The following is a 24,020-nucleotide window of genomic DNA, read 5'->3' on the forward strand; positions in this document are numbered from 1 at the left end:
CTTTGGAGAGGGTGCGGAGAAAGTTGCTGCCTGATATGGAAGATGCTAGCTATAAAGAGGGTCGTGGGGGTTAGGATTGTTTTCATTAGAAAAAAGGAGATTGAGCTGGGGTCTACAAAATCATGAAGGGTATAGACAGGGTGGATAGAGATAAACTTTTTTACCAGCTGAGGGATTCAATAACGAGAGATCACGTGTTCAAGGTGAAAGGAGAAAAGTTTAAGGGGGATACACGTGGAAAGTACTTTACATAGAGGGTGGTAGGTGCCTGGAATGCATTGCCAGCAGAGGTAGTAGAGGCAGGTATGGTATATTCATTTAAGGTGCGTCTGGACAAATGCATGAGTACGTGGGGAGCAGAGGGATACAGATGCTAAGGAATTGGGTGAAAAGTTTAGACAGTAGATTTGGATTGACACAGGCTTGAAGGGCCAAAGGGCCTGTTCCTGGCCTGTAAACTTTCTTTGTTCTTTGTTCTACTCCATCATTCAGTGAAATCACTGTTAAATTTCTTTCCCACAGGATCCCCTTTTTCCTTGACTTCCATATTTTCTCACCGAATAAGATGCTTGGCTACATCCTAGAGTTAAATAAGTCATACCTGTCTGTGCGTCCTCTAATTATACACTGTTTTTTACATTCATTTCGGAACAAGAATAGACTGTTCAGCCCATCAAGCTTGTTTCACCAATCAGTTGGATGATGGTTGATCTTCAGATTGAAAGCCTATTACAATTGTGCTTCTACATTATATACAGTTACACAACCATGTGACCGCATGGCACTAGGCAGATTCCCTATCATTTCCCAGGAATCTTGTTCAGGGTCATATTTCTCAACACTCTCAAGGTAAATTCCTTTAGAATAAGAATATCCACCTGTAACGTAAATGCATCCATTCATCACTACTGCAGCACATTCCATTCGTCTTTCATTCATTTGAGCTATCTGTTTCCATTCATTCTTTTCTGTGTCGTAACAATCAGTGATAGTTGTTTGGCCACCAACAAGGTAGATCTTGTTATTCAGAGCCACAGAGCTCAGTCCATACTCTAGAAAAAGAAAGCAACACAATTATAAGATACACCCAATAGAAGTTGTGTTTATTTCTCAGTAACCATTTCAGATATCTTATTCCCCAACTCTCAAACCTTTGAATGCCATGACATTTAGTTTTCAAATATGCTGACATAAACAAATCGAAACAAGGCCAATTTGACATTCTATTACCAGCCCAGTAAAGACTACTTTGAAGAGGTAGCGGGGTAGACATGAAAATCTAGACCACTGCTCATTAGGTCATCTCTAAGAAGCTCCTGCTTTCAGGAGATCTTCTCAGAAAAGGGTGGTTGTTCCCTGCTCCAGTAGCTATCCACCCAGTTACTAGATCTCCACACAAGAGCAATTAGCCTCAGCTTTGACAAAGGGTCAGTTAGACTCTCAACGTCAGCTCTTCTCTCTCCTTACGATGCTGCCAGACCTGCTGAGATTTTCCAGCATTTCTCTTTTGGTTTCAGATTCCAGCATCTGCAGTAATTTGCTTTTTTTAAAATTAGCCTCATTTGTTTGATCACAACTGGAATTTTGCAAGCTGTTTATGGATGACAGAAAGCAGCTTCACAGTAGGTGTCTTGTAACCTTTGATGTTGCGGACAAGCTTATCAGCAGCAACTGGTAAGACTGCTGCATTCATTACACCCTTGTCATTGGATGAAGAAATTATAGAGAAGCACGTTTCTAGTGGCCTTATGCAATAAATTTTTAATCTGCTTCAGCTAACAGCAGCTGCTGTACCTTCCTGCTCTTCATATCAGTATGTCACTCAGAGCTCTCGCTGGTCTCACAGTGAGAATTTCTAGCCTCCACAGGAGTATACCACAGTAAACTGTGCTCCATTGTCCATAACCGCCTGCTATTCCTTTATTGGACAGCAAATATGAAGGTAGCCTTATCCCTAGGTCAGTTAAAAAATCAGCCCTTAGTAACCCAAACACATGCAAATACAGAACAACATGGCTAAGTATTAAATTGCGCACCTCAGTGTTAAAAGCCTCTGACCTTTACAAAATTGGGCAATAGAAACAGTCCCAACACTTAAGTTTGAGAAAGAAGATTCCACCCATAATTATAATTATTTCAACCATTATCCGATTTGCTTTTTATAACATTTTTTATGTTTTCAGGCATAAACTTAACAAAGATAGATATAGTTTCAGGTAAATTATATTTTAAGGGTATTTAAGAGACATTGGAACTAGTGTTACAATGCTGTATGATGAGTACTGTCTTCCTGAACCTTTGTGTAATAGCCTATCTATGGGTTTATTTTAGTCCATTGTTGCTCATTAATAGTGTTTAAGGGCCACAATGGTTCTTTTTTGCTCACCATTATATTTGCATCTACATAAGGACCAAGGGGACAGATTTCAGGAGCGCGAGTTTTGTAGAAATGCAATGGTATTTAGTGTATTGGCTAGCTTACTATAGTCATGTGTTATCAAGATCTGTTGTAATGTGATTTGTTGCAATGGATGGTAGCCATTTAATAACATCATTTGTAACATAGTGTCTTTCAAAATTCTATGGACTCTGGAGCAATTCCAAAAATTAGTGAGTGGCAAATGTAAACCCACTATGAGAGAAAGAAAAAATGATAATTACAGACCAGTTAACCTAACATCAGTAGTGGGCAAAATGCTGGAATCTAATATAAAATATACTTAAAAGTATGAAGGAGATTGGAGAAAGCCAGAAGGGTTACAAAAGGCAAATTGTGCTTAAAATATCCAGAAGAGCTAAGGATATAACTAGTAGAATTGATAAAAGAGAACCAGTAGATGTGTATTTGGATTTTTAGTAGGTTTTTTATAAGGTCCTTCCTAACAGGTTAGTGAGTAAAGTTAAAGCACATGGGCTTTGGGATAATCAATTGGTATGGATTGACAATTGGTTGACATAGGGGGAACAGAGAATGGGAATAATTTAGTCTTTTTCCAAAAGGCAGACAGGGACTAATGGAGTATCACAAGGAATAGTGCTTGGGCCACAGCTAATCATGATTTATACAAAGGACCTAAATAAGGGTACAAATGCAATAGTTCCAACCTTCCTTATTTCACAATTGGACAGGACTGTGAGTTGTGAGGAAGCTTCAAGGTAATTTAGACATGATGAGTCAGTCAGCAGACACATGGTAGACACAGAATAACATGGCTAAATGTGAAGTTGTATGTTTCAATGTGAAAAACAGAATGGAAGAATATTAAGTCATGATATATTGGGAAGTTTGGATATAAGAAAGGGATCTTGGTGTCCTTGTACACCAGTCAATGAAATGGACAGGCAGGTGCAGCAAGCACTTAAGAAGGCAAGTGGTTTATTGGCTTTCATTGTAAGTAGTGATGTCTTACTGCAGCTTTACAGAGCCTTGGTGAGATCACACCTGAGTATTGCACATGGTTTTGTCTCCCGACCTAAGAAAGGATATGCTTGCCAAAGAGGGGGGTTCATGAGGCTAATACCAGAGATGGCAGGATTGAGCTATAAGGAGAAATTGGTTCATCTAGGTCTGTATCTACTAGAGCTTAAAAGAATGAGAGGGAATCTGATTGAAATATATAAAATTCTACAGAGCTGGATAGACTAGATGCAGGAATGATAGTTTCCCTGGTTGGCAAGCCTAGAACTGGGGCACACAGTCTCAGCATGTGGAGTAGATGCTGGATGACTGAGATCAGGAAAGATTTCTTCACTCGAAGGGTAGTGTGAATTAGTGAAATTCTCTACTACAAACATTTCTGAAGGCCAAATCATGGAATAAATTCAAGAAATAGATGCATTTCTCGTTTCTACTGGTATCAAGGGGTATGAGGGAAAAGTAAGTATATGGCATTGAAACAAAGGATCAGCCATGATCCTATTGAGTGATTGAGCAAACTCGAAGACCCATATCGCCTACTGCTCTTAGTTTCTAAGGTTTTATGTGTGATATTGGTGCTACTGAAAATATGTCAGCTAAAGGAGAACCAACCACTGAAAGGAACAACAAGGAAGAAATGAAGAAATGCAGTGTCCAACATTGAATTGGGGTAAAAAATGAGGTCTGCAGATGCTGGAGATCACAGTTGAAAATGCGTTGCTGGTTAAAGCACAGCAGGTCAGGCTGCATCCAAGGAATTGGAAATTCGACGTTTCGGGCATAAGCCTGATGAAGGGCTTATGCCCAAAACGTCGAATTTCCAATTCCTTGGATGCTGCCTGACCTGCTGTGCTTTAACCGGCAACGCATTTTCAACTCCAATATTGAATTACTGAGTGAGTCAAAATATTTTTGGATTTTCCATTTCTTGTTGCTGTGGAAATTAAATGAGACAGAATTGGATTTTTTTTCCACTCCCAGTGGCAACCTATGAAATAACTTTGGAATTGATTAAAAATCTGATTATATAAAGAGTTGCAACTCTTCTAACAGTGCTGAGGAAAGAGCACTACTATATTGCAACTTTGATATCGCTGAGGAGGTGAAAGACCACAGAGGAGATCTTACAGGCTTTAATGCGAGATTCAATGTTCTGTATGAACAATGTTCAACATTACAGCTCAAAGGGATTGGGAGAATATTGATCTTTATGTGACTGCACAGAGATTTCTGACTGGATCCTGAAAATTTGGACAGACGATCTCATCAGAAACAGGATTGTCTTTGAGATCCTGCAGTGCGAGCACATTTGCTGAGAGAAAAGAACTTAAATCTTAAGAAATTTATTCGCATGCATGTGCTTTCGAGATTATTGAACTTCAACTGGAAAGTATTAATTAGAAAACAGATGAGGTTTTGGCATTATGCTATGAGACATTCTAAGCCAAATAAAATAATGGATTGAAAAAAAAAGAAAAAATATTTCCAAGATAACTCATAGATAAATCAAAGCAAGAGGTCAATGTAGAAAATAACACATGAATAAAATGAAGAAAATTGAAAGCAGTGCTTTAACTTTCACAAAGTGAGTCACAAGCAAATGGTTAGCTTAAAAGAAACAAGATAAGTCTATAAAAATGACTGCCAGAGAGTTGTCAGCCAATGATTCTGACAAACCAATCTACAATATGTAACAGATTTACATCATCAGGTCTGGAGGTGATAAATCATGATTGTAGAAGGGTATCAAGTGCATGTTAAGTGTCAAACAGACACTAGTGCTTTACGCAACATGATTGTTCAGTTTCATGGAAAATTATGGAAAAGTTAAATGGGAACAGGGTTCAGCAGAGATTACTTAAGTTTCCAGAACAAGTAATAGGACAGAGAGTGATAAAGGCCTGGAATCTAACCTCAGGCACAGCAGATGAGGGAACAACTGTGAGGAAGGGAGCAGTCAACCCAGGACTGAGGGTGTTGTACTTAAATACACGCAATGTATTGTTGGGGAGAATACACCATCAGATTGCCTAGAGTGGGGCTAGGGAGGGTAGCACTATTGCTACAGCAGACATTACCAGTTCCAGTCCCCAAACAGTTAATCACAGCCATGGGGGATAAACCTAGCAACTGCAGGGCTACCTGTCTGAAGTAACATTCCTCGCTGATTAGATCATGTCAGCCAGTATCAGACTGCCCCATTGAGAACTCATGACTAATAAAAGAACCGGTAACTGTCGAACGGTGTGAATTGCGCTATCGGAGTACATGATTGTTAAAGCATCCGTTAATGTACCTACTAGAACGAATTCCCATCGAAACCCATGATAAATAATAATGATTGTTAATTCGCTTGCGGAAAACCATTGACTCTGTTACGGAAAACACCTAGCCTGTCAGACACATAGTAATGAGATCGATACTCTGAACAATGGACTATTGATTGCAGGGTCGGAACTGCCGACCCCAGGATGGCTGTACCATTGTCCGGCACAGCGGGAGCTGGACAGGCATCTTGATGCGGCCAATAGAGGCGCAGACCCCCTCGCTCTCAGGTGAACTGACCAATGAGGGGGACGAACGAGGGAGAACGGACCGGGAACTCCTGGCGGCGCGAAGTATAATTGAGCCAAGTCCGAAGGGGAAAGCAGAACGCCTTCTCCAACGAATTGCATGCTGTAGAATTCGTTATATAGTTTGCCAGTTTTGTTTCTGTAAAATAAACGGTGCTCTGCTCCAAACTAAAGAAGCTGGTGCGGTCTCTCCTTCCAAAGAACTCGCGAAGACCGGAACCCCGAGGTTCCGGCCTAACAGTATGAAAAGAGGTAAATGAGCTTATAATGCAGATTGAAATTGAGAGATTCAATGCTGTGGGTTTCACAGAGACATGTCTGCAAGGGGATCACATTAGGGAACTAAATGTTCAAGGATACATGTATTATCGAAAGGATAGACAGATGGGCAGAGGGTCAAGAGTGTGGTGCTGGAAAAGCACAGCAGGTCAGGCAGCATTTGAGAGGCAGGAAAGTTGACTTTTAGGGCAAACCTCCTTCATCAGGAATAAGGCTGGGAGCCTCGGGCGTGGAGAGAAAAATGGGAGGGAGTGGGGGGTGGGGGTGGGGCTGGAGGGAAGGTAGCTGAGAGTGCAATAGGTGGATGGAGGTCGGGATAATGATAATAGATCAGAGAAGAGGATGGAGTGGATAGGTGGGAAAGAGGATGGACTGGTAGGACAGGTCGCGGTGGCAGTGTTGAGCTGGAAGGTTGGAACTGGGAGAAGGTGGGAGATGGGGAAATGAGGAAACTGTTGAAATCCACATTGATGCCATGGGGTTGAAGTGTCCCAAGGCGGAAGATGAGGCGTTCTTCCTCCAGGCGTCGGGTGGTAAGAGAGTGGCGATGGAGGAGGCCCAGGACCTGCATGCCCTTGCCAGAGTGGGAGGGGGAGTTAAGTGTTTGGCCACGGGGCAGTGGGGTTGATAGATGCAGGTGTCCCGGAGATGTTCTCTGAAGCGCTCTCCAAGTAGGCGTCCTGTCTCCCCAATGTAGAGGAAACCGCATTGGGAGCAATGGATACAATAAATGACATGTGGAAGTGCAACTGAAACTTTGAAGGATGTGGAAGGCTTCTTTTGGGCCTTGGACAGAGGTGAGGGAGAAGGTGTGGGCACAGGTTTTGCAATTCCTGCGGTGGCAGGGGAAAGTGCCAGGAGGAGAGGATGGGTTGTTGGGGACATGGACCTGCCGAGATAGTCACGGAGAGAATGGTCTTTACGGAAAGCAGATGGAGTGGGGAGGGAAATATATCTCTGGTGGTGGTGTCCGTTGGTGGCAGAAATGGCAGAGGATGATGCGATATATACAGAGGTTGGTGAGGTGAAAGGTGTGAACCAGGAGGTTCTGTCCTTGTTGCGGTTGGAGGGGTGGGGTTCAAGGGCGGAGGTGCGGGACATAGATGAGATGCGCTGGAGGGCATCATCAACTACGTGGGAGAGGAAATTACGGTCTTTAAAGAAAGAGGCTATCTGGTGTGTTCTGTGGTGGAACTGGTCCTTCTGGGAGCAGATGCGACGGAGGTGGAGGAATTGGGAATAAGGGATAGCATTTCTGCAAGAGATAGGGTGGGAGGAGATGTAATCCAGGCAGCTGAGGGAGTCAGTGGGTTTATAGATAATGCCAGTGTTGAGTTGGTCTCTGTGTTACAGGTGACCACCATTGCACTATACACACACACACATACTCCTACACACACACACACTCTTAAACACACACACAGGCACTCCTATACACACATACGGACACACACGTGCACACAGCCACCCACACTTACCCTTACGGACACAACACTCCCGCACTCACCCATGCACCCCCTCACAGACTTAACACACACACACACACACACTTTCTCACACTCACAACCCCCAACCCAGACACACACACACAGACAGACAAAGACCCACATGCACACATATATTTTGTGGGGTGAATTTGTACTTGCAGGGTTACATTGTACTTTGCTCAAAAATTGCATGAATTCATGTAAAACTCCGTTATCTCATTTTTTAGACTGATTCTAATCTAAACATCATGGCATAGACAGAGAACACAGGGGGCTAACACCTTCAACATATTGTCTAGCTATTACCATTGTTAACAGCAAACCTGAGAATGCAACTTTTTTAAAAAAAAAGGTTTTGTGATTTACACATGAAAGAAGTGAAACTATCATGGTATTCTAACAGATGAAAGGCTTAACAGACAATCAATTTTTCAATGTATAATTTCAGTTACATCACACTGTAAATTTTTGCTATAAATTCTGTGTTTGGATTGAGCACTCCACTACCACCTGATGAAGGAGCGACGCTCTGAAAGCTAGTGTGCTTCCAATTAAACCTGTTGGATTATAACCTGGTGTTGTGTGATTTTTAACTCCGTTGATGAAGATACAGAGGTCCAGGAAGGGGAGGGAGGTGTCAGAGATGGTCCAAGTGAATTTGAGGTCAGGGTGGAATGTGTTGGTGAGATTGGTGAACTTTTCAACCTCCTCATGGGAGCACAAGGTGGTGCTGATACAGTCATCAATGTAGCAAAGGAAAAGGTGTAACTACGGAGGATAGACTGTTCTATGTAGCCAACAGAGACAGGCATGCTGGTGCCCATGGTTGCACATTTCATCAGAGGAAGTGGGAGGATTCGAAGGAGAAATTGTTGAAAGTGAGGACCAGTTCAGCCAAACGAATAAGAGTCAGTGGAATGGTACTGATGGGAACATTGGGAGAGTAAGAAACGGAGATCCACTGAGGTGATGAGATTGTGTATAATCTGGGAGATGATGGTTTGGTGATGGGAGGTGAGGTCGTGGTTGATGGGGCGGTAGGAGGAGGTGTCTTCAAGTTGGCAGGGGGGTGGGGTGCAGTAGTAGTTTGACGCACTGACGACTACACCGCTGAAGCCAGTGCCAACTTGAAGACACCTGATCCTACCACCTCCTCGACCATGACCTCACCTCCCAATACCAAATCATCATCTCCCAGACCGCACACAACCTCATCACCTCAGGAGATCTTCAACCAACAGCTTCCAACCTCATTGTTCGGGAAGGCCGCAACACCCAGATCTACCTCCTCCCCACAATCTACAAGCCTGACCACCCCGACCAACCTATTGTCTTAACCTGCTCCTGCCCCACCGAATTGATCTCCTCATACCTCGGTACTGTCCTATTGCTCTGGTCCAGGAACTCCCCACATGCATTCGGAACACCACCCATGCCCTCCATCTCCTCTAAGACTTCCATTTCCCTGGCCCCCAACACCTCATCTTCACCATGGACATCCAGTCCCTATACACCTCCATCCTCCATGACCAGGGCCTCCAAGCCCTGTGTTTCTTCCTTTCCCGACATTCCCAACAGTACCTTTCCACTGACACTCTTATTCGTTTGGCTGAACTGGTCCTTACCCTCAACAATTCTTCCTTCGAATCCTCCCATTTCCTCCAAATGAAAGGGGTAGCCATGGGCAGCCGTATTGCCCCAACTCTTTGCCGGCTACATGGAACAGTCCATCACCCGGAGTTATGCCGGCACTACTTCCCACCTTTTCCTCTGCTACATTGATGACTGCATCAGTGCCACCTCATGCTCCCATGAGGAAGTTGAACAGTTCATCAATCTCACCAACATATTCCACCCCAACCTCAAATTCATCTGAACCATCTCTGACACCTTGCTCCCCTTCCTGGACCTCTCGATCTCTATCAACGGTAACCGACTCAACACTGACATTTTTTACAAACCCACCAACTCCCACAGCTACCTGGATTACACCTCCTCCCAGCCTACATCCTGCAAAAATGCGATCCCTTATTCCCAATTCCTCTGCACCTGTCGCATCTGCTCCCAGAGGGACCAGTTCCACCACAGAACACACCAGCTGGCCTCCTTTAAAGACTGCAATTTCCCCTCCCACATGGTTGATGATGCCCTCCAGCACATCTCATCTACGTCCCGCACCTCTACCTTCAAACCCCAACTTCCAACCGCAGCAAGGACAGAACACCTGGGTTCACAACTTTCACCCCACCAACCTTGGTATACATCACATCATCCTCCGTCATTTCTGGCACCGACAAACGGACCCCACCCACCAGAGATATATTTCTCTCCCCACCCCTATCTACTTTCCGTAAAGATTGTTCCCTCCATGACAACCTCATCAGGTCCACGCCCCCTAACAATGAACTCTCCCCTCCCACCACCTTCCCCTAACACCACAAGAATTGCAAAACCTGCACCCACACCTCCCCCCACCCCCCTCACTTCTTTCCAAGGTCCCAAGGAGCCTTCCACATCCATCAAAGTTTCACCTGCACTTCCACACATGTCATTTACTGTATCCATTGCTCCCAATGCGGTCTCCTCTGCACTGGCGAGACAGGACACCTACTCGCAGAGTGCTTCGGAGAACATCCCCGAGACACCGATGCACCAATCAATCCCACTGTCCCATGGCCGAACACTTCAGCTTCCCCCTCCCACTCTGCCGAGGAAATGAAGGTCCTGGGCCTCCTCCATTGCCACTCACTTACCACCCAACACCTCGAGGAAGAATGCCTTGGGACCCTCCAACCACATGGCATCAATGTGGATTTCAACAGTTTCCTCATTTCCTCTCGTCCCACCTTCCCCCAGTTCCAACCTGCCAGCTCAGCACTGCCACCATGACCTGTTCTACCTGTCCATTCTCCTTCCCATCTATCCACTCCAACCTCCTCTCTGATCTATTGCCATTGTCCCCACCTCCATCCACCTATTGCACTCTCGGCTACCTTCCACCCCAGCCCCACACCCTCCTATTTGTCTCTCCACTCCCGAGACTTTCAGCCTCATTCCTGATGAAAGGCTTTTGCCGCTCCTCGATTGCTGCCTGACCTGCTGTGCTTTGCTAGCACCACACTCTTGACTCTAATCTCCAGCACCTGCAGTACTCACTTTCACCTCGAGGGCAGAGGGGGCAGGATTGCTTTATTAATAAGAAATGAAGTTAAATCAATACCAAGAAGTGATAGAGAGTTAGAAAGTTAAGAATCTGTGGATAGAGTTGAGGAACTGCAAAGGAAAAAAAGTTTTTGATTTCCTAGCAGTAATCAGGATTTAGGAAGAAAATCAATCAGGATTACAAAAGTTATCTAAGAAAGGCACTGCTATGGGGAACTTCAAAATGCATGTGTACTGGGAAAATCAAGTCAGTGGCAGGTTTCACATAAAGGAATTTGTGGAATATCTGAGAGGTTTTTTTTAAAGCATCTTGTGGTAGAGCCCAGTAGGGAGCAGGCAATGATAGATTTGGTGATGTACAGTGAGGCAGACTTGATTAGGGAGGTTAAGGTGAAGGAAACCTCCCCACCCACCACCGCCAGTGGGCAGTTGGGCAGTTACTATAATATGGTACAATTCACCCTGTAGTTTGAGAGGGAGAAGTGGAATTAGATGTAACAATATGACAGTTGAGTTAAGGAAACAATGAAGACATGAGGAAGGAGCTGACCAGAGTTGATTGGAAGGGCAGCCTACCAGAGAAAACAGTGGAGCAGCAACAGCAAGAGTTTCTGGGGTATGTTGGGAAGCACTTCAGAAATTGACCCGGAAGGAAGAAGAGACATACTAAGGAGGGGATGAAGCAATCTCAGCTGATGAGGGAAGTCAGGGACAGCATAAAAGTATAAGAGCAAGCACACAATGTGTGAAGATTAATGGGAAGTCAAAGGATTGGGAAGCCTTTAAAAACCAGCAGAGGACAACAAGAAAAATAAACAAAAGAGGAGCAGATGAAATGAGGGTAAGATTGGTGGCAATATAAAAGAAGACTGCAAATGTTTTTATTTAGGAAGGTAAGAGAGGGGCAAACCTGGACATTGGACCACTGGAAAATGAGGCTGAAGTGATGAGAAACAGAGAAATGGCAGAGGAACTGAATAGGTACTTTGCATCATTGTTCACAGTGGAAAACCCCAGCAGCATAACAGAATTTCAAGAGTCAGGAGTAAGAGGAGAGTGTAATGGCCATCACTAAGGAGAAGGTGCTGATGAAGTTGAAAGGACTGAAGGTAGTTAAATCACCTGAACCAGGTGGACTGCACCCCAGAGTTCTGAAGGAGATAGTAGAGGTGATTGTAAATGCATTGTAGATCTTTCAGGGACAAAAATCACTAATGTAATACCCCTGGTTCAGAAAGGAGGGAGGGAAAAGACAGGAAACTGTTAGCCTGACCTCAGTCGTTGGTAAGACTTGAGAGTCCATTATTAATGAAGAGACTGGGGAGTGTTTGGAAGTGCATAGTAAAAAATGGCGGAGTCAGCATGCCTTTAGCAAGTGGTAGTCATTCCTCTAAATATGTGCGAATTCTTTGACGAGGTAAATAGCAGGCTAGACAAAGGAGAGCCAGTGGACCTGATTGATTTGGATTTTCAGAAAGCCTTTGACATGGTGCCACACAGGAAGCTGCTAAAGAAGAGCCCATGATTTTAAGGACAAGGTAGTGGTATGGACAGAGAATTGATTCACTGGCAGAAGGCAGAGAGTGGGGATTAAGGGGTCCTTTTTAGGATGACAAGTGGAGTTCTGCAAGAAGTGGCAGATGGAATACAATATGGGAAAGTGTAAGATTATGCACTTTCATAGAAAGAATAGATGTATAGACTATTCTCTAAACAGCGAATGGCTTTAGAAATCTGAAGTACAAAGGGACTCGGGAGTCCTAGTTCAGGATCCTCATAAGTTAACTTGCAGATTCAGTTGGCAGTTAGAAAGGCAAATGCAATGTTAGCATTCATTTCAAGATGGCTAGAATACAAGAGTAGAAATGTAGTGCTGAATCTGTATAAGGCACTGGTCAGATCGAATTTGAAATACTGTGAGAAGTTTTGGGCCCCTAATCTAATGAAGGATGGAGGGTCTTGTGGGGGAGGAGGTTGGCAAGAATGATCTCAGGGCTGACGGCCCTCTACTTTTTGTCATTTACATAAATGATTTGGATCGAGCATAAGAGGTACAGTTAGTAAGTTTGCAGATGACACCAAAATTGGAGGTGTAGTGGATAATGAAGAGGGTTACCTCAGGTTACAACAGGATCTGGACCAGATGGGCCAATGAGCTGAGAAGTGGCAGATGGAGTTTAAATCAGATAAATGAGCGTTGCTGCATTTTGGGAAAGCAAATCTTAGCAGGACTTATACACTTAATGGTAAGATCCTAGGGAGTGTTGCTGAACAAAGAGACCTTGGAGTGCAGGTTCACAGCTCCTTGAAAGTGGAGTCGCACTTAGATAGGATAGTGAAGAAGGCGTTTGGTATGCTTTCCTTTATTGGTCAGAGTATTGAGTACAGGAGTTGGGAGGTCATAATGCGGCTGTACAGGATATTGGTTAGGCCACTGTTGGAATATTGCGTGCAATTCTGGTCTTCTTCCTATCGGAAAGATGTTGTGAAACTTGAAAGGGTTCAGAAAAGATTTACAAGGATGTTGCCAGGGTTGGAGGATCTGAGCTACAGGAAGAGGCTGAAGAGGCTGGGGTTGTTTACCCTGGAGCGTCGGAGGCTGAGAGGTGACCTTATAAGGTTTACAAAATTATGAGGGGCATGGATAGGATAAATAGACAAAGTATTTTCCCTGGGGTTGGGGAGTCCAGAACTAGAGGGCATAGATTTAGGGTGAGAGGTAAAGATATAAAAGAGACCTAAGGGGCAACTTTTTCACATGGAGGGTGGTACGTGTATGGAATGAGCTGCCAGAGGATGTGGTGAAGGCTGGTACAATTGCAACATTTAAGAGGCATTTGGATGGGTATATGAATAGGAAGGGATGTTTGGAGGGATATGGGCCGGGTGCTGGCAGGTGGGACTAGCTTGGATTGGGATATCTGGTCGGCATGGACGGGTTGGACCGAAAGGTATGTTTCCATGCTGTACATCTTTATGACTCTATTACTCTATATGAGGAGAGGTTGACAAGTCTGGGTCTGTAGTCATTGGACTTTAGAAGGACGAGAGATATCTGATTGAAACTTAGAGTACTGAAAAGTCTGAAATAGAGGCACAGCCTCAGAGTGAAGGGACAATCCATTAGAACTGAGATGAGGAGTAATCTCTTTAGCCAGAGGCTGATTAATCTGTGGAACTCATTGCTGTAGAGGGCTATGGAGGCGAAGTCATTTTGTGTATTTAAGACCAAGATAGAGGATGAAGGGTTAGAATCCCTACAATATGGAAGCAGGCCAGTTGGCCTCTCAAATCCACACTAAACCTCTGAAGAGCATCCCACCTGACCCTATCCCTATAACACTGCATTTTCCAAGGCTAATCTGCATAGCCGACACATCCCTGGACACAATGAATAATTTAGCATGGCTAATCCACCTAACAACTGGAGAACCTGGAGGAAATGCACACAGATACAGAAGAATGTGCAAACTCTACACAGTCATCCAAGGTTGGAATCAAACAGGGAGGCAGTGCTGCTGCCCCTGGGTTATGGGGAGAATGCAGGAGAATGGATTTGCGAAAAACATCAGCCATGATCGAATGGCGGAGCCAACTTGACAGACAAGTGGTCTGATTCAGACCCCACATCTTATGGCTATGGCCTTAAATCCTGAAAGGTCCTAGCAGCAGTAAGCACTTTCACTGCTGACGAGATAATATGACAGTAGTGTTATGGAAGTATGGTGCATTCATAGAGAGCAGCGGAGAACTGCATGTGAAAATCTGCTAGAGGTCACTGTCTTTTTAAAATTCATTAATGGGACATGGGCATCTCTGGCTAGACCAACATTTATTGACCATCTCTAATTGCACAGAATGCATTTAAAAGTCAAACACATTTCTGCAGGTCTGAAGTCATGCCAGGCCAGGAGGGTGACAGATTTCCTTCCCTAAAGAACATTAGTGAGCCAGATTTTTGTCCAACAATCAACAATGGATTCATGGTCATCATTAGACTCTTAATTCTAATCAGTAAATATGTTTAAAAGTTGTGAACTGCTTCCTAAAAGGTAATGGTTATTATACCATAAAGAAGTTGTACAAAGGTGGAATAATTCTGCATTTAAATTCTCTTCACTTTCATAATTTATTTCCTTAATCTTTAATCACTCATTAACATTTCCTGACAGATATCTTCAGAGAACACCACATTCTTAAGTCCATGCTATTAGTGATTTTGCTTAATTGCAATCTTTGTTTTAATGCAACTGTGTTTATACTTCACTTTCTTCCTTGTACAGTTTCAATTGTGATAAGTTTGCTTTATTGGAGCACGTATTGACTTCCATCCAAAAGAGCTGCCAGCCAGTTTGATGCTGTAGTCTCTAAATTGTCACTGAGGTGGTCATTGAAGGGATTACAGGAAGTCATCTGTTATAGCTGCCAGAAATCCAGTAAGGTTTGCAGCTGGACCAGAAGGAGTTCTCAGGGGTGGAGTAGATGTGTAAAGAGTTGGATCGAAAAGGCTGGTGGTGGAGGAAACACTTGGGAAGACCTTAAGGAGAGATTTTGAACAGATAGAGCTCCATAAAAGGAGGGACCCCCTCTCCCATATGCTTCGATGAATCTGCTGATCCCTCTTGTCCATTCTCTCCTTCTGCAGCCTCAAAATTGCAATCGTACAAGAAGTGGTTCTTATGTGGCTAATAATTGATCACATAAATCATCATATGAGGTGAGGCAGGATGATCCTAGAACTTCCTTGGCCCCATAAAATATAAGACAAGTCAGGGATGGAAATGTAGGCAGCGGGAAGACCACCAAGTAAATTTTACAGAGCTCTCCATTTGTAAACCCTGCCTGAATTAATATTTCTCATTTAGATTCTCCATATCTCGAGCAAATCTTCTGATGAACTGAATAAATACATCTTTGTTTATGCTTCACAAAGATTTCCAAAAGCACATTAAAAATCTGTGGACAAATCCAGGGGTAATCAAAGGCCTTACTGGCCATTTACTGGTGACCAGAAAATCCAAGTCATTATGTGCAACTGATCTGAAAGTGAAAACCAAAAGGAGGGGTTTATCAGTCAGAATTTATTAAAAGTCTTGTCATGTACCTGGGTGTGGGGTAATGGTTACGACCATCCATTCATTAAGATCCGATCTGTAGCTTTGAATTTTATCATAAGTGGAGCTTCCTCGGTAGCCATGGTGACCTCCTGTTACATAGGCAACATCTCGGAGGACACAAGCTGTTGCATTTCCAACACCTGCCCATGAGAATTAATGTAGTGACTAAATAAAAGCCTGAGGGAACAGCAACTCTAGCATTGTTTTCAAATTAATGTACGCTACATTTTAAGTGATGATTCACAAATGTAATTTGTTTGAAGTTGAAATACATCACTATCAAAATTTTTAAATATAAATAGGCAGAATCTTATGGATATTCCATGTCAGAAAGGTGCCACCATAATTACTTTGAGAACCCAATTTCCAAAGAGGGGGTGGTTTTGTTGATGCTCTTTCCCAAAATTCATATATTTTGAGGAAGGAGAACCTCTACCTTTATACTTGGTTACCTTCCAGCTAAATTTGGTGTTCATATAATTTGCCCTGTGAAAGGGCACATAGCCAGGAGAAAGAAGATGATGTTGCACCTCCTGCTACTGAAATTGATTGCAGTGGTTTGATCTCTTGTTTCTTAACAGATGTGGAACATGGAGCTCCATTAACTACTTGTGTGCTGTATTGGAGATTAGTAACTGTGAAGTGCTAGGCAGATTACATACCTTCCGAAAAGTTGTCTGTCATTTGTTGACCAACGATAACAGAAGTACTTTGAACATCAATTTCTCACCTGGCTATGGCTGGAATTCTTAAATGTAATTGATCAGAGATCTTCCTACTTAACTATTTCATTGAAGAAGCTCTGTCAACTGTGCACAGTTCTGGGTGTCCCTGAGCTAGTGCAGACAAAATATGGAATCTTTTGTACTCATGGACAAGAAAGAGTTCATGGTTCAAAAGACTCTTATTGTCCTTTTAGTCAATTGATTGTCTGCCAAACTCAAGGACCTTCGCTCTGGACTCAGAAACTGCTGTCGTGAAACCAAAGAGTGGATGATGTCAGAATATTGACTCAATATCAGTTTCAGGGAAGTTATCATTACATGCATATGATCCCACCTCCATTTTGCAAAAAGTACACCCATATCTTAGTTAAAAATCACACAACACCAGGTTATAGTCCAACAGGTTTAATTGGAAGCACACTAGCTTTTGGAGCGATGCTCCTTTATCAGGTGATAGTGGAGGGCTCGATCGTAACACAGAATTTATAGCAAAAATTTGCAGTGTGATGTAACTGAAATTATACATTGAAAAATTGATTAACAGATTGATTAACAGACAGTCAATATTTCCATTTTTCAATGTATAATTTCAGTTACATCACACTGTAAATTTTTGCTATAAATTCTGTGTTACGATCAAGCCCTCCATTATCACCTGATGAAGGAGCGTCGCTCCGAAAGCTAGTGTGCTTCCAATTAAACCTGTTGGACTATAACCTGGTGTTGTGTGATTTTTAACTTTGTACATCCCAGTCCAACACCAGCATCTCCAAATCATGACCCATATCTTATACAGTCTTATAAGGTATGACCATACCTTATAGAGTCACTTATCTAAATTCTAACAACATTTTTAAAGATAAACGGGACTGTATGTTGTCCTCTGTTGACTTCAAAAGAGCATGAATCAGCTTAGTTTATCAAACAACCATCCCATCCAGTCGAACCCTATTATGATTGAGTGGGATTGGTTAAGATTTGGGCTATGGTGTCAGAGTCTTGTTTAATTTCAATCAGAAACAATTTGCAGCTTACATCTCTACTTGATTACTGGCACTGAAATTTATCACATACCTTTTAACATATTTACAATTGAAATCCATTTCCTTTTCAGAGGATCATAAAATTCAGCCTCACGTGCTGGAGCACCACCTCTGTAGCCACCCATTGCATAGATGCATCCATGCATCACCACTGAGCAGTGATAGTAACGAGCATTCAACATTGGGCTCCCTTCCGTCCAGTTATTCATTTCTGAATTATAAATCCACATTGTGTCCAGGGCCTCCAGGCTATCTGAACTGTAGCCACCTGTCACATAAATGTTTGGTCCCAAAGCAGCAACACTATAACTTTCTCGTTTGTGGTCAGGCATTGGTGAACCATGTGTCCATAAATCAGTCAAAGGATTCCAAATATGCACCTCTGAAAGTGGATGCCAATAATAACCACCAACTATATACATAGCACATGTTGACATTTTGCAAGTTTGTGAATTTATATTACCATTTTCATTTGGTTTAAGTACATGGCATTTTAAAGAATGCATCTTAATATCACTTGAAAGGAGGTATTGCCCATTCAACTCAAGTGCTGTTCTGAGGTACACTTCATCCAAATCAGCTTTAATGTATTTTAATAACTCCTTCAAACATTCAATTCTATTTTTTATATCATATGCAATCCACTTAATAATGGCTTCGAGAAGTATGTCTTTTTTCCATACATTAAGGTTCTCTCTGGACAGAATGAAGAGTAGTTTATCCTTGTTGATATCTAAAAATTCATCTTGTCTTGAAACATCTTCAAATCTCGAGAGGATCATCCTACGAGACTCTCTCTCTAAATCTTTACAAGTATGGAATTCACTAAAAGAATGCATTCCTAGGCAATTGTCAATATCTAGATGTCTGACCAGAAAGTTTTCACATGCCTTTTTAATAGATATAAATTGTAAGAGGTCAGCAGTCTCTAACAGGCTTTGGACATTTTGTTTGGTTATTAACACCTCTGATGTGTATACATAGTTTACAAGGGCATCCAAAATGCTGTCATCGATACTAGGAAGTTTAATAATCCTAGTGGCTTTTTCTCGCATATCTGCTGTGAACATTATTTTGAAATAAGTGCTGCAAGCTGCTAGAGCAACTTTGTGACAATGAAATAGCTGTCCTGAGAAACTTTCCAAGGTAATGTCAGTGAATAATTGATTCCAATAAAATTCTTTAAACGCATCAAGGAATTCAGCAGAATGATATGTATCCTTAAATTCATAAGTATAAGGTTCACATCCTTTCCCAGCCATATCTGTAAAAAAAAATAAATTTATTATTGGCATTCTCCATATAATTTGATTTAACAGTCTAAGTGATTGTATTTAATCAATTGATATTTAATTTGCCATGTGGTGTTGTCATGTCTGAGGCTGGAGGAGTGCACTGTATCTGTAATCCCACTTATTCATGAGTTACAACATAAAATGAGAATACTTTTCCGAGTTACCAAGATGGCCAATTAAATAGGAGAAAGTGAGGACTGCAGATGCTGGAGTCAATGGCCAATTAAATACCTTGTTCATATTAGGTTTTAACCTTTCAACTAGGTTTCTTGATAAGCACAATAAGGGGTTTGTTATTAAATCAAATCTTATTCAATAACGGATTAACATATACAGTCAGAAATATGGAAGTGTAAATGATTATCCCTCTAAAAATCCTCAAAACACAAATGAAAATTCATAGAAAGGAAAACAAAATTGCTCTCAGAGATTGTCCTTCTGGGAAAGAAAATCCTTTGGTCAATGGGTTATTATTGATGGCCAAAGAATAAAGCACAGAATCTTCAAGAGTCTGTTGCTGTGATTTTCACATAATCAAGTCACGAGTCATGCATGGTCATCTCTGAAAACTTGCAAAATCAGTTTGTTCAGGAGATACAACCTTGGGCTGTTTCCTCAATCATTCTTTCCAAAGAACAAATAGGTCTCACCCTGAATTCAAGAAGGTGGTTTCCTTTCAGAGAAGAGAGATCAGCTAAGTGGCTTGTTCTTAATGAGCTTTCCACTAAGTTAACAGGTTCTTTTAATAGCAGGCTTTCCTCCAACTCAGCTGATTAACAGAGGGTGTTTCTGCAACTGAACCAGATAAAACAAGCATTTGGTCTTCTTAAGGGTAACTAGAGATGGGCAATATCCAGCCTGTGAAGCACACATCCCATTAATTAATTTAGAAAACACCTTCAAGCCAGTCACTGATAAGAAAACTGCTTCAGCAGGGTCAACAGCAAAGTAAGTAGTTACGACTAGTCATGTATTTACAAAGCCTTAAAAAAATTGTGAACTCTTACAGTGAACTTTCAACTTTCTGGCAGTTCATTCTACATATGAACAACTATGTGTGAAAAAGTTGCCCCATAAGTGCTTTCTAAATTTTTCTCCCATCACCTTAAAAATATGCCCTATAGATTTGAACTCCCCCTCCCTCAGGAAAAGACCTTTGCTATTCACTCTACACCCCTCATAACCTTATAACTTCTATAAGGTCACCCCTCAACTTCCTGTGCACCAGTGAAAAAAGTTCCAGCCTGTCCAGCCTCTCCTTATAACTCAAAACCTCCACTCCCCACAAGATTCTTGTAGATCTTTCCAGAATCTTCTCCAACTTAATGATAATTCATTCCAATAGCAGGGTTACCAGAACTGTACACAGTACTCCAAAAGTGGCCTCACCAACATCCTGTTCAACTGCAACATGACATCAAAACTCCTATATTCAATGGTCTGAGCAATGAAGGCAAGTATGCCAAATGCTTTCTTAACCACCTGTCTGCAATTGTCAAGAAGTTTGTACCTGAATCCCTATGTTTCTGTGTTTGACAACAGTAACCAGGGCTATAGAAGTCTGACCATTATTTGCTTTACTAAAATGCAATACTTCGCATTTATCCAAACCAAACTACATCTGCCATGCCTCAGGCAATTGACTTAATTGATCAAGATCCCTTTGTAATCTGAGATAATCATCTTCACTGTCTGGTATTCCACCAATTTTGGTATTATCTGCCACATTACTAACTATGCCTCCTAAATTCTCACCCAAATTGCTTATATAAATGACAAACAACAGTGGATCCAGCACCAATCTGTGTGGGACACCCATGGTCACAGGCCTCCAGCCTGAAAAACAACCCTCCACCACCGACCTCTGTTTTCTACCTTGAGGTGGAGGTGCTGGTGTGGACTGAGGTGGACAAAGTCAAAACCGCACAACACACAACCAGGTCTTGTGTGATATTTTAAATTCCTTCCATCAAGCCAATTTTATATCCAATTGGCAGCTCACCCTGAATCCCATGTGATCTAACTTTACTAACCAGTCTACCATGCAGACCTTTGTCAAAGGCTTTACTAAAGTTCATGCAAAGTCTACTGTTCCGCCCTCATCTATCTTTTCAGTCACGTCCTCATAAAAACTCAATCAAGTTTGTGAGACATGATTTCCCACACACAAAGCCATACTGAACATCCCTAATCAATTCTTGCCTTTCCAAATGCATGCAAATCTTATCTCTCAGATTCCCCTCCAACAATGTACCCACCACTTATGTCATGGCACATGTTACCAATAATATTGATGCTTAATTTGGGTTCTGCCAGAATCACTTGGTTCCAGACATTGTCACAGCTTTGATCTTGGTATGGATACAAACTGACATACAGATGCCTTCAACATCAAGTCAGCATTTTATCACAAGGTGTTATAAAATCTTTAGTTCATTCATGGGTGGTTAGGGAAAGTTCCTTCAGTTTCATTAATGACTTTGTCTGTAAAACACATTGTATCAGCTTACAACAAAATCCAGACAACTTTCAGAATTGGGTTGGTAAGTGGCAAGTAATACTTTCACAGCATGATGTAAATAGAGGGAATAGCCATGTGGAGAGGTTACCTGTACAGTAATCCCCCTTGTACCCCTGGGGAATACGTTTCAAGACCTACCACAGAAGCCAGAACCACGGATAGGAACAAACCCATTCATTTAAATGAGAAACATATCTTCCCAGTACTCCCCAGTCCCTAGTTCTGGAATGTTTCCTGTAATATATTCAGGCTACAGTAAACCACGGGTAACTGAAACCATGGAAACCAGACCCATGGGTAAAGGGGTGGGGGGAGCTCACCCTGTTTGGATAGGTAAAGAAGGAACATGCATACACATGACATAAGTGAAGAACTAGAAAGGTATCAGGAGCATTGTCTTTCCCAGAGGATTGTCAACCTATGGAAATAGAAATTTTGCTGGCTTATGTATAGGGTGTAAATTATCTGCAAATATTCAAAAATTATTCTTAATATAATCAGTAGAATTTAAAATTGGGTGTCAGGCTTGTGGAGTTTTAAAATATATTGGTTTTGTTGTTCAGAAACTTGGGCCTGTAATAACATTAGATCAACAATCCTTTCTAGACAGCATTGTTCACATTCAAGTTAATCATACCAATCCACTCCGAAAGAAGAGACTAAAACAACTGTGAAGCTTGATTGGTCAGCTGAACTGGTTGGGCAGAGAGATTAACACAAATACTAATTTTGCTGTGTTGGAAGGAAGGACTGTGATGAAATATACATATAAAAATGTTTCACAAGCAAATAAAACACAGAAAAGTTTAATGTAAAAACATTGTGCTGTTCTCATCCTTAGGTGATCTAAAGAACGTGGAACTGGTCTTTTTGGCTATGCATTACATATTAACATTTCTGATCGATATTTTAGTCAAGCTGCTTTGATATTTCTTATGATGAAAATAGAAAGCCACTGTAAAGGACTGGTAAAACTCATTGCCTCGGTGGAGATAGATATAGGGATTCCATTTAAGTAACATTTTGATAAAGAGTGCACAGAAGATAGTATTTTTATTACATGTTATGTAGATAATTGTTTATTGTGGAATAGTACACTCTCTTAAGAAAAATAAGTTTGAGAAAAGGACATGGAAAAAAACTTGCTGCTGATTAGGCATAGTCAACATGGCTTTGAACGTGGAAAATCGTGTCACACTAAATTGATTGAGATTTTTGAAGAAATAATGAAGGGGATTGATAAAGGCAGATAGATGAACATTATCGATATGGACTTTGATAAGGCATTCAACAAGGCATGGCAGACTGGTTAACAAGGCTAGATCACATGGAATACAGAGAGAAGTAACCATTTGGATACAAAATTGGCTCAGAAGTAGGAGACAGAGGGTGCTGAGGGAGGGCTGCTTTTCTAATTGGAATCCTCTGACCAGCATTGTGTCACAAGGATCGGTGCTAGATTCTGTGCTTGTTGTCATACATATAAATGATTTGGATGTGAATATATGAGATATGTTACTAAGTTTGCAGGCAATACCAAAATTGAAGGTGTAGCGGGAGTGGCTGAATAGGCTGGAGCTGTTTTCCCTGGAGTGTTGGATGCTGAGGGGTGACCTTATAATGGTTTATAAAATCATGAGGGCCATGGACAGGGTAAACAGACAAGGTCTTTTCCCTGGGGTGAGGAAGACCTAAAGTAGAGGACATAGGTTTAGGGTGAGAGGTGAAAAATTTAAAAGGGACCCAGGTGCAACCTTTTCATGCAGAGGGTGGTGCATTTATAGACTGAGCTGCCAGAGAAAGTGGTGGAGGCTGGTACAATTACAACATTTAAAAGGCATCTGGATGGTTATATGAATAGGAAGGGTTCAGAGAGATATGGGCCAAATGGTGGCAAATGGGACTAGACTAATTTAGGATATCTGGTTGGAATGGACGAAGGGTCTGTTTCTATGCTGACTAGCTCTACAACGTGAATATAGGCGAGAAAAGGAAATCTTTAAGATATACATTACTACAAGTGATCAACTGATTTTTGTGTACCAAATAAAAAATGTGTACAAAGAAATTTGGGGGTCCTAGATAAAGGGTATCTCATAATACTCTTTGCAGAATACACACTTATTAGTCTTAATTTGTTTTGAAGTGTTGATTTTTACATGTAATTTCTTATTTAGAAAGCAAGAAAAGGATCACCAATTGTATAACTGTTTAGATATACCAGGACTGTGTGTATTTATTAAGGAGTTATTTAAGTTCTACACATGGACAAAACACAACAATATTGTTAGATTATATTTGAATATAAATGTAAGTTTGCGTAAAAGATTGGCTCCAGTTCTATCCTTCATTGATTGGCCTCCTAGAACAAAACCTTAAGGTCAGAAATGAAAATGTCCA

General features: G+C 41.8%; 1 protein-coding gene across 1 annotated transcript; it reads right to left on the bottom strand.

Moving 5' to 3' along the window:
• Positions 1-729: 729 nt before the first annotated feature.
• klhl23 (kelch-like family member 23) lies at positions 730-19,066 on the bottom strand. The gene is made up of 3 exons (XM_060827766.1): positions 17,836-19,066; positions 16,024-16,176; positions 730-1,052 (listed from the first exon to the last, which is right to left on the bottom strand). Exons 1-3 carry the CDS (start codon positions 19,064-19,066, stop codon positions 730-732), a joined length of 1,707 nt encoding a protein of 568 aa, XP_060683749.1.
• Between the last annotated feature and the right edge of the window lie 4,954 nt (positions 19,067-24,020).

Source organism: Hemiscyllium ocellatum, chromosome 7, assembly GCF_020745735.1.
Source record: "Hemiscyllium ocellatum isolate sHemOce1 chromosome 7, sHemOce1.pat.X.cur, whole genome shotgun sequence".
In the NCBI taxonomy this organism is placed as follows: Eukaryota; Metazoa; Chordata; class Chondrichthyes; order Orectolobiformes; family Hemiscylliidae; genus Hemiscyllium; species Hemiscyllium ocellatum.